This window comes from Neolamprologus brichardi, chromosome 22, assembly GCF_056152115.1.
Source record: "Neolamprologus brichardi isolate AB-2024 chromosome 22, ASM5615211v1, whole genome shotgun sequence".
NCBI classification, from domain to species: Eukaryota; Metazoa; Chordata; class Actinopteri; order Cichliformes; family Cichlidae; genus Neolamprologus; species Neolamprologus brichardi.
Window position 1 is genome coordinate 3430001 of NC_142124.1, and position 12213 is coordinate 3442213.

The following is a 12213-nucleotide window of genomic DNA, read 5'->3' on the forward strand; positions in this document are numbered from 1 at the left end:
GGTAAGCCCCGTTGAAGAACTGAAAAGCATAGTATTTATTTTGGCACACAGGCCGCGCTCATTGGAAGATATGATTTATATATATGACTGTTAAACAGAAGAAGTTGCAATCATTGCTAGAAAATAGCAATAGGGGGAAAAGGATTCAACCTGAAGAGACATAAACATGGCAAAGAAATGTGGTAGGATCTAAATCTCAAACACAAGCAAACTGCCTTTTTGTTGCAGAAATTTTAACCAGCAAAAACAGGATGTTCAAGGCAAAATGTTCAGAAATCTGAGTCTGTCTCAAAAGATTGCCCCTGACTCCATGAACTCTTCCAGTCCATCTTACAGCTTTTGATTTAACATCGTTGAGTCTCTGTCTTTGTTCAAACTTAAGGCCCGTCTTAAATCCATGCATGTCTATATTTGATTGTATTAGAATTCATATTTGAATTATTTCACATTTTCCATTTGATTTTTTTTAAATTCAAATTTATCTCTCCACTAGATGTCATGAATGATTTAAATATTTAGCAGAGGACAGCTGCAGCTGACTGACTCTGTGTGTTTGCATATGTGTCCTGCCTCTCTGCTCACAGCTGTTAAGAGGCCAGTGTTGATCAGTGGCTGTCCAGGCCTTTCAGAGCCACTCACACACCAGCAGCACAATGATGATGTCACTGACTCTACTGCTGGCCACCCTGGGGCTCCTTGTTCAGGGTGAGACTCTCTGTCTTTGCTTCAGCATGCAGCCAGGTTCACCACAATGATGTTCTGCTATGATGGAGAAACTCTGAAACCAGCAGCACTGACCTTCTTCCATCTGTTCTCCATGTTAGAGAAATGATCCTCTAATGTTTGGATGCTGATCATCTCAATACCTCTTCTCTTCTTTTCATGTTTTCAGGTTCATCAGGAGAACAAGTCCTGACTCAGACTCCTAAAGCTCAGTCTGTTGTTCCAGGACAGACTGTCTCTGTCAGATGTAAAGCCAGTTCAAGTGTTGGCGGCTATCTCAACTGGTACCTTCAAAAGGACGGAGAATCTCCCAAACTCTTAATTTATTATGCTACCAACCGTCAGTCTGGAGTTTCTGATCGTTTCAGTGGAAGTGGATCTGGGACTGACTACACTCTGACTATCAGCAGAGTTCAGGCTGAAGATGCAGGAGTTTATTACTGTCAGCAGTGTAGCAGCTTCCCGTTCACACAGTGATACAACGCCGTACAAAAACCTCACACAGCTGGAGAGGAACTGAGAAAAAAGAAAATCTGAACTGACAGCTGCTCAGAAACACACATTATTTTATCTGTAAAAACTAGTTTTATATTTTTTTATAAATACATGTTATAAATGTTAATATCATCATTTTGTGAAAGTTTTTATTATTTTTATTTTTAAGCAAGAAGTTATTTATTCTATAAATAGAATTTTATTGCTACAATTAATTATCTGTAAAACAGAGAATATTGATACGAGCAACGAGTGAAAGCAATCAATTAAATATTTTATCTTTGGATTATGAAAGCTCGAATCAATTTTCTCAAACCCAAAAGATCAATGACTAATTCATCCTGCTTTAAGTTCTACAGAAACACAAATATTTATGGTTACCATGTAATCGTCTTTTTTATAAATATTTCTTCACGTCATTATGCGGGCCACAAGTAGAGGTGAAATGGGCCGTGAGACTGAGACACAGAAATTAGAGCCTCTTGATGTGTTTTGTTTGTGTTTCCACCCGCCTGGAATTACCAAAAATAGAGAGGGCACAGCCTAACATATGAAACAGGAAAAGACCGACGTGTAAACCCTTTATTTCAACAAAGTAACTGTATTCTGAATGCCACCTTTTAAACAGTAACTGTAACGGAATACAGTTACACTCATATTTTGTATTTTAAATACGTAACGGCAGTACATGTATTCTGTTACTCCCCAACACTGGTCTGCAGGGAGCCTCAGGGTGCTGCTCCAGCTGTAGAGGCCGTCGTTCTGCAGCACCACGGGGCTCCTGCTCTCCTCCCAGCTGATGCTGCCACTGCCATCCACCTTCCAGGACAGCCTGCAGTCTGAGGGGAAGCCCTTGTTGGCCACACACATGACTGTAGCCTTCCCCTGCTGCAGCTCCTCACTAATGGTGTCTCTGTTATGGGTCGAAAATTTCACATTTCTATCAAGTAAATTATTCCATGCCGTGTTTCAAATTAAACTGAAGAGTGTAAGTCCATTAGACCTTGGTGAATAAATAATGTCAGCGTCTAATATGACATGTGTCGTTGTTTCTCTCAAGCTATATTTACCAAATTTTGACTCTTTCAACTCTAACACGTCGATCCAAATTCACACACAGATGTTCAACAGTCTTAAAGTCTGAAGGACTTGAAGGACACTTTATATGATTTATGTCAAAGAACAAATGGTGTCATGAAACGGCTGAGCAGGCAGGAAAGGACTCAAATGCAGCTACTGCAGAGACTGATACAGATTAATTGATAATCCTGAACACGTACTTTGTTCACACCTGTTTCTGGACAGGAGTGCTTTAACTCTCAGACTCCTCATCTCCACCTCATCCTGGACAATTATCCTCAACTAAGTCTCCACCTGCTTCATCTCTGCCACCACCAGCTTCTAGACTCTTCTCTGCTCTGTTGCTTCACTGTTCCACTGCCAAATAGTTCATTAATCAAACTTCAGTAAATCTTCATTTAAATAAACTCTGTTTAAACATACAGATGACACCCTGCTCTTTAATTTCAGTTATTAGGATATTTTTTTATTTATATTGTCAGAATAAAATGCAGGTCAAAAAACAGCTTTGAGACTATCTATGGTTGGACCTCAACATCTTACAGAAAACACTAAATGTGTGTATAAGAATATATTTAACCATGTTGACTGCACATTACACTTGGTGTGTCTGTAGACATTTTTATTTTGATCTGGTTTAATAAATGTTACAAAATCTCTCTTTTTTAAATGTGCATCTATCAAACTCACAGAGTCAAAGAACATGTTTCCTCGTTACATTTTTATTGTTTTAAAAGGTTGAAATATCAGCTTTACAACAGACACAAAAGGATAAACTAGAGGAGATTGTTGCTATGATTGTTGTCATTATGAGATGGAAACATGACTGTTTGATGGGTTTATTTTTTTTTAATCTGCCAAGAAGAAGAAACAAAGAGACAGAAGAAAAACAGCATGAAAGACATCAGGACTGGGAACACTGGTCTCTCCTCAGTATCTCTGAGACCAGAGGCTGGGAGCCCTGGGTGGCCTCACAGGTCACAGAGCCCACCTTCCCCCACTGGTCTGCAGTGAGCGTCAGGGTGCTGCTCCAGCTGTAGAGGCCGTCGTTCTGCAGCACTCCAGGAGTCCTGCTCTCCTCCCCTCTGATGCTGCTGCTGCCACTGCTGTCGCTCGTCTTCCAGGACAGACTCCAGTCTGAGGGGAAGCCCTTGTTGGCCACACACATGAGCGTGGCCTTCCCCTGGTCCAGCTCTGCACTGGAGGGACCCAGCACCTTCAGGGCAGGGCGGATATCACCTAGGAAACACCAATCAGCTTAGAGGACAAGAACCACAATTTGAATTTCTCCGTTAAGAAGTTTCTGTCAGGTGTTTTTTCTGCTCCACCAGTCATTAACTCACACATTGTTTCACTTCCCTTTAAGAAACCTCTCATGCATATCAGCACAGAGAGAATCATCACACAGTTTGACCTGAAATATGTTCAAACTACACTGGAAATAAAAGAAGCAGATGTGGAAACATTTACAGCAGTTTGGCTTTAAAATGATTAGAAGTCTAAATCATGGACGACTGAAGAAATGAGTGGACACAAGCACAGAGCAGCTACTCATTCATATAGATTTGAAATGTTATTGAACAGCTCACATGATTTCAAACTAAATCTGAAACATCTGACACGATAAAAACATCAGAAAGCAAACTTTGACTCATCCAAACAGCAGCTGATGTGGTGGAAATTTACAAACTAATCATAAGATGATGAAGTTTACTCTTGTCTACAAATATTTTACTGTGACAGAAATGTAGATTAAACAAGAGAAACTCGCAGAGCTCATCTGAATTAGTCCAGTAAATAGGACAAACATCAAAAACTAAATTATTTAAATAAAAAAAAAATACTTTTGTCTCATCTAAGCAGCCTAACAAATAGTTATAAAAGAAAATGATACAATATTTAATAATAAATACAGTTTAATTAACTTACTTCCAACATCCAGTCTGGTTCCTCCACCGAACGTGTACCACAGTGATACAAACTCATTGAGGCGCCGTACAAAAACCTCTGACTGTAGAGAGACACGGCTCTCTGACTCTGAAACAAACAAACTCACCAATATGAATTCTTTAAATCATAATTTCATGACATATTATTATTATAATTATGAAATAAAAATGAATGAAACACAATAAAACAATTTGCATTTATTTTAGAGTTTGCAAAACTCTCTGTTCCTGAATTTCTGACACAGTTTTGGTCCTCAGTAACCAAAAGGTTATGGCTGTGATATATTGTGTATTTTAGAGTTTGAAAAAATCTAAAATAGTGCTGTCAGCGTTAATCTTGTTAAAATGACGTTAACGTCATAACCACATTAAGATCAAACCTGCGTCATTCTTTTAGTCCACTGCAGTGTAGCAGTCAAAAGAAAAGTGAAGTGGCCACAAATGGCCAGGACAGAGCCCAGAGGGTTAATGTGTAAAATGTATAAAAATATTATTGATTACAGGGTAATACATTAATGTTAATAGCAACTGTAAGCTTTTTACTTTGAAGTAAGAAGTATAAACAATGCTGTTACTGTCACGGGACCGAGTGGTCTGTGCTGAACTGAACTCTGCGCAGAAACCCAGAGCAGAGACAGCAGATGGTTTAACAATATTTTATTAGGCCTAAGCGCTCCAAATGTAGCAAGGACAAAAAAGAAACAATAAGACGTAGAGTTTGACGTGGCGAGGGAACGGGGCCTGAGATGCAGAGTGGAGCTGTGCAGTCACATTGCAGTAGGGGACACAGAGTGTTGAGAGGGGAGTGACGAGAATCCAGGGGAGCCGAGTGGCGTGGCGAGGCTGACCTGAGATCCGGGGTTTTCAGATGGAGTGTGATGGCAGGAGGGCAGGCAGGTGAAGCACAGAGTGATTTTCAAAATGATTGCTTGGTATCCTGAGTCCGGTAGTAGAGCGTGAGCCAAGATGAATCCAGCAACTGCAGCACAAGAAAGTCTTGTTAACAAGATAAATCACAGAGAAAACTTGAAGCATAAGAGCCGGTTACCAACATGGGTTGATGACGAACTGGCAGTGAACGAACATCAACGTGTGGCTTAAATCCCTCTGGCTTGATTGCCTGCAATTGGCTCCAGGTGTGCAGGAGCTGCAGGAGGTGGCCCGTGCCCAGGGGCGGATCCCAGGTAGGTTCAGGAGCCTTATGGAAATTGCAGCCACCCACCGCAGACCATGACAGTTACATTTACACTTAAATTTTTTACTTTAAGTATGGAAATGGAAACAGGTCGGCAACACAATAGCCCATGATCAAATAGTTGTGGGCGTCGACAGCTTAACAGTTGATACCGATGTAACTCTGGGGGCAACCAGGAGGCCTGTGGTGGCGAACTGCATACAAAGCGGTGACGTCGTCGGTGAGGCCATGGCAGAAAAGCCCCCAGTGGCTTGGCTACACACACTCTGCGTAGCTGCATAGCATTGGCTTGGCAGGCGTTGGGCACGCTAAAGACACATAAGACAAAGACCTTCAGAATAAAACAGGAAACTTACAGACACAGAACCAGACAAGACACTGAACTTAACAGACTCACAAGCAGACACAGTGACACCATGGACAGACCGAGGGAACACGGAGCAGTGGGAGCAGGCACAGAACAAAACCCTAACAAATGGTAAACCTTAACAAAAGATATAACAGAATAAACAAAGAACATAGAATAATATAAATACACACAAAACACAGAGTCGTCAGACTCAGGACCATGACAGACATACAGAAAACAGACGACTTAAATACATACAGGAGGTGATACGGGGAAGTGGGAACACATGTGGAAACAGCCGACTGACATTAACATGATGACGGGACAGTGGAAGTGAACCTAATACAACGAACAAAGAACACAAGACTCAAAATTAAAATAAAATAAAATAAAATAAAACAGGGAACACGGCCAAAAAATACAATAAACAACGAAATAGCACAAAACACTGGGTCTCATAGAAGGAGGAAGAAATGTTCTTTTTGAAATAATTTACAGTGAACATCATCAACAGCATCATCAGATCGATCCCACTCCCTGTTGCAGTCATTTCCATAGAGAGGCACTTTGCATCAGCAGCACCATGCTCCAGTGCTCTGGGAGAGTTTATAGTCCTGAGAGTTGAACACTGGATGACGGACAGCTGTCCTTCATCACAACAGAAGCCACAGAAATCCTCCTCATCAAAAACATGACTTTGATCTGCGTCCTCATCTGGACTCTCCTCTGCTGCTGCTTCACAGGTAAAGTCCAGAGAATCAAACTCCTCTCCTCTATCAACATCTGTCCCTCTGAAATGAAGCCCACAAAACCATGAAGCTGCTTTATGTTTTTGTCTCTGTGTCCTCAGAGTCCAGAGGACAATATACAGTGACTCAGCCTGGAGCAGTGAGCTCTGCTGTGGGAGGATCTGTGAGCATCAACTGCAAAACGAGTCATAGAGTAGATGATGGAGAAGATCAATTCTGGTACCAACACAGAGATGGAGAACGTCCTAAACTGCTCACTAACTATGGAAATCGTAAAGTATCAGGGATTCCAGACCGTTTCACAAGCATTGGATCAAACTCTGACTTCACTCTGACCATCAGTGGAGTCCAGGCTGAAGATGCAGCAGTTTATTACTGTCTTGGTGAATTCTATGTTAACAGTCAGCATTCGTTCACACAGTGAAAAACAGTCGTACAAAAACCTCCCTCAGTCAGACTGAACAGAAACTGAAGTGACTGCTGCAGCTGGAAGATACTGCAGAGACTGATACAGTTCACTGAGGACACACACACACACACACACACACACACACACACACACCTCACAGTCCTTCTAAAATAATTTCACAAACATTTCTTAGGCCTTGATAAAACTCTAACTTTCATAACTAATGTTTATGTGGGTTTGACTCAAAACATCAGACTTGTGTCCATCCTGACGAGCTAGCACAGAAGAACATGTGAAACACAAAACAGTTGATACTGTGAGTCAGATCTGTGATGAAGAAACTCTCCTGTAAATATTCAAACTGGGAAGTAGTTATTAAATGAGAATATTTTAGTAAACTGCAGTACTGATATATGTATGTATGTAGATTGCTCAGCTACATTCTTGGTCACAGAAATATTTCACATGATTTGATCTGAAGATTTAAAGTTTAGTTCATCAAGTCTTTAACTTCATCTTTGTGACATAAATTATTCTGACATTTACACTTTTTAACCTGCACTGATGTTCTGAAAGAGACATTTTTTAGTGTCTCCTATGTTGATAAAGAAAGTTTAGTTTTCCTTTGGGTTATTTTATCAATTCTGACTTTGATGAAAACCAGGACGGGTCTCATCATGGGTCACATGCAGGTTACAATAATCTGTCACCATGTTTTCTACTTCTTCTACACCCTGACATAAAATTTCAGCACAAAATCCAACATGATGGAAAATTATGCATCTACAAAAGACTGTGAAACTATTTATAACAGGGAGCAGCTGTTGGTGATTATGTTATTGTTTTTTTTAAGGTTACATCCTGATGTGTAGTGATACAGTAAAAATTAAATTTTCAGTGTATGGAAGCATCACTGCTGAACCTGAAGGATGATTATCAGACAGAAGAGCAGCTGAATGGAAACACATGAAAACCACTATTTGAAGACCTCAGTTTTTATTTGAAGTATTAAAACCATCAACAGTGCCACAAGCATGAAAACATGAAAACTATCAAAGCAATACAGACACAGAGGGAGCAGACTGAGAGAAGCTGCAGACTAAAGCCAGTATCAGAGTCCCAGTGAGTCAGCTCAGGACTGGGAACACTGGTCTGTCAGCAGAGTCTCTGAGAGTGGAGTGTGGGAGCCCTGGGTGGCCTCACAGGTCACAGAGCCCACCTTCTCCCACTGGTCTGCAGGGAGCCTCAGGGTGCTGCTCCAGCTGTAGTGGCCGTCATTCTGCAGCACCACTGGGCTCCTGCTCTCCTCCCAGCTGATGCTGCCACTGCCATCCACCTTCCAGGACAGCCTCCAGTCTGAGGGGAAGCCCTTGTTGGCCACACACATGACTGTAGCCTTCCCCTGCTGCAGCTCCTCACTAGAGGGCGCCAGCACGCTCAGGGAGGGGGGGACTCGACCCACTGCAGAGAGAGAGATGTTAGAGAAACTGGGAGTTGAAACTGATCTTCAGCTGTTTCACTTCCCTCTCTGAGCTTGGTAACCATGGTAACAGACAGGCTTCACTGCTGAACCATGGCAACAGACGAGTTTCAGTACCAAAGATAAAAATATTAAAGCATTTCTTTGACTTCTGATGTTCTCGTCTGTAATCTGTGAACTATTTCTTAGTTCTACAATTACAATTAAAATAATCAGAAAAATAAATTTTCAAAATTTTATCATAACTCAAAAATTAAACAATTTTGTATATAAAAATGGAAAAAAACAAACAAACTTATTTTTTGGTATATTTGGGAAAAATAAAAATAACTTAATTACAAATTAAATTTCATAAACTGGGCCCAACTTGGTCAGCATGCTTTTAGAGAGGGGGTGGGCAACTCCAGGCCTCGAGGGCCGGTGTCCCTGCAGGTTTTAGATGTGTCCTTGATCCAACACAGCTGATTTAAATGGCTAAATTAGCTCCTCAACATGTCCTGAAGTTCTCCAGAGGCCTGGTAACGAACTAATTATGTGATTCAGGTGTGTTGACCCAAGGTGAGATCTAAAACCTGCAGGACACCGGCACTCGAGGCCTGGAATTGCCCACCCCTGTTTTAGAGTATGGTTAAATGGTAACCATATGGCAGTATAGTTATTTTAAATCTTCATCAAAGGCGAAATGAAATGGATGACAAATTATTTGCAGATACTTTGGCAAAAGGTTAAAACATAGAAACAAAAATGTGCGAAGTATGAAGAAAAAATTCTAAAAAAAAAAGTTTTCAAACTTTAAGTTTCATTGAAAGAAAATGCTCAAAAAGATTTTAGTGTGAAATAATAATGGCATCATAATTGCATAATTTGTGGAAAAGTACTGTGCACTTTTCTGTTGCACTGTCTTCTGTTTTTTGTAGTTCTTGTATACTTGCACTTTATTATAGTCCTATGTTGATTTACTGTTATATGTAGCACCAGGGTCTTGGAGGAACGCTGTCTCATTTCACTGTGTACTGCACCACTGTATATGGCTGAAATGACAATAAAGCCACTTGAACATGTGGCTTTATTTCTAAAAAATCCAAGACAGTGTGTTCAAAGCAAAAGGAGATAAAAGACCACAAATAAGCTCATTATCAGTAAACCGCCTGACATAACACAACACTCATCCACAAGAAAAACTCGCAAACAACAACAACTGGTAAGCTGCCCGAGTCGCACACAGTGGAGCGCCTGCGGGAAAATAAAATGGTGTCTCTGTTATGGGTCGAATATTTCACATTTCTATCAAGTAAATTATTCCATGCTGTGTTTCAAATCAAACTGAAGAGTCGTGAGTTCATTAGTCTTTGGTGAATAAATAATGACATCGTCTAATATGACATGTGTCGTTGTTTCTCTCAAGCTATATTTACCAAATTTGGACTCTTTTAACTCTAACACATCGATCCAAATTCACCCACAGATATTCAACTGTCTTAAAGTCTGAAGGACTTGAAGGACACTTTATATGATTTATGTCAAACAATAAGTGGTGTCATAAAACGGCTGTGCAGGCAGGCAGGAAAAGACTCAAATGCAGACTCCCAGAATCAGGACGTAAAATCAAAAACCAGCTTTATTTGCAGAATGGAAATACAAAACAAAACTAGACTGGGGAAAGTATAAACTACAAACACAAAGAGGCACACAGGGAAACACAGCCATGAGAGAGGACGCAACACAGGACTGAGGGAGACGCTGACCTAAATACACAGAGGGATAACGAGAACACACGAGGAACCCAGCTAACACGAATAACTATAACGAGACAGAACGAACATGGAGACACAAGACCTTCACAATAAAACAGGAAACATGATGTGGGAGCGGAGAAGAGGCAGACGAAAGGGAGTGAGGGAACACGACGGGCTGGGAAACATAGATAAACATGATGGAATGAAACACAAGGAGGAGAAACAAGGCACAAGAACTCACACCACAATATAAACACACAGAGGGAGACACAAAGGGCAACGACACAAGGGGAAAACTAATAACCAAATCTAAACAGAACAATCCAGGCATTAAAGAATGATCCTTTACATAAACAAGTAGACTTAACATAATACAAAAAAATGACAAAAACACAGGAAATGCAAACCGCTTGGTCGAATGAGCCGGGACAATGACAAGTGGTCTTGAATCATTTCAGCAAAATGCCGCTGCAGGAGAGCAGCCTTCACATCTCCTCACTGCACGGGTAAATTTTGACTTAATTTCTCATCTGTCTATAAATCATGAAGGGTCCATGTGAGTCACATGCCAAATATGCCATGAAAACTCTTTTTAGACACATCAGATTGATCCAAGTCTCTGCTGGAGTCAGTCAGATGATTTCCATAGAGAGGCACTTTGCATCAGCAGCACCATGCTCCAGTGCTCTGGGAGAGTTTATAGTCCTGAGAGTTGAACACTGGATGACTGACAGCTGTCCTTCATCACAACAGAAGCCACAGAAATCCTCCTCATCAAAAACATGACTTTGATCTGCGTCCTCATCTGGACTCTCCTCTGCTGCTGCTTCACAGGTAAAGTCCAGAGAATCAAACTCCTCTCCTCTATCAACATCTGTCCCTCTGAAATGAAGCCCACAAAACCATGAAGCTGCTTTATGTTTTTGTCTCTGTGTCCTCAGAGTCCAGAGGACAGATCACAGTGATTCAGCCTGGAGCAGTGAGCTCTGCTGTGGGAGGAACTGTGAGCATCAAGTGTAGGACCAGTCAGGATGTTCGTAGATCCAACCGTTTAGCCTGGTTCCAACAGAAAGATGGAGGAGTTCCTAAACTACTCATTAAGTATGCTAGCACTCGAGAATCAGGGATTCCAGATCGTTTTACAGGCAGTGGATCAAACTCTGACTTCACTCTGACCATCAGTGGAGTCCAGGCTGAAGATGCAGCAGTTTATTACTGTCAGAGTTATCACTACATCAACAGTCAGTATGTGTTCACACAGTGAAAAACAGTCGTACAAAAACCTCCCTCAGTCAGACTGAACAGAAACTGAAGTGACTGCTGCAGCTGGAAGATACTGCAGAGACTGATACAGTTCACTGAGGACACACACACACACACACACGCACACACACACACACACGCAACATAAAGTGATTCTTTTCAATTGTTTGTTCATGTCATCATTCATTTAATCGTCTCCGTGTTCGTCAATGAAATTAAAACTTTGTTCTTCAGATTCTTTCTAATCACTCCTTGTATTCGTTGACTCTCCTGTCTGTGAGTTCTCCTCAGAACAAACAGCTCATTAGAGACACTAAAGACTTTTTTTCTTTAGACTTGCTTTGTAGTCTGGTGAGGCTGTTTCCGTGGCAACCAGGTCCCAGCATTCCTTCATGAACCAGTCTGTCTGGTACAGGTGAGCAACACCACCAACAACCTACCACACGCATGTAACTTTGAACAAACATAAAAATAACCTGTACAACTTTAAAACTCCTTTTTCAGCTTTTGCCAAAATGCAGATCTCCTTAATGGTTCTTTCACCTGTGTTTTATTTTACCAGTTTAAAATAAAGACATCATGTTGGAGTGCAGAGTTGGTCTAAATTCTTCTAAATGAAAAATTTATTCATCAAGTGCAGGTTTGTAGATTTGAATAAAATTAAATGTCTGATTCAACCAAAATTCACTTTGCAAAACATCTTTATAACATAAAACATGAATGTTGTCATTATGAGAAAGAAAATAACAGTTTTAGTCTTTATTTGTTCTTAAAAAAGAAAGATG

General features: G+C 40.8%; 1 pseudogene and 2 gene segments (V, D, J or C); 2 read left to right on the plus strand and 1 right to left on the minus strand.

Annotated features, from left to right (window-relative positions):
- LOC148096601 (Ig kappa chain V-III region MOPC 63-like) overlaps positions 1–12213 on the plus strand; it is a 104850-nt gene that overhangs the window by 66243 nt on the left and 26394 nt on the right.
- LOC148096608 (immunoglobulin kappa variable 6D-21-like) lies at positions 636–1200 on the plus strand. The segment is given in 2 exon segments: positions 636–705; positions 893–1200. Coding segments are annotated over 2 exon segments (360 nt in total).
- Positions 2752–6949, minus strand: LOC148096609 (Ig kappa-b4 chain C region pseudogene; annotated as a pseudogene). Its single transcript, XR_015717149.1, has 3 exons — positions 6877–6949; positions 4228–4335; positions 2752–3537 (listed from the first exon to the last, which is right to left on the minus strand). The product of XR_015717149.1 is annotated as an Ig kappa-b4 chain C region pseudogene (transcript).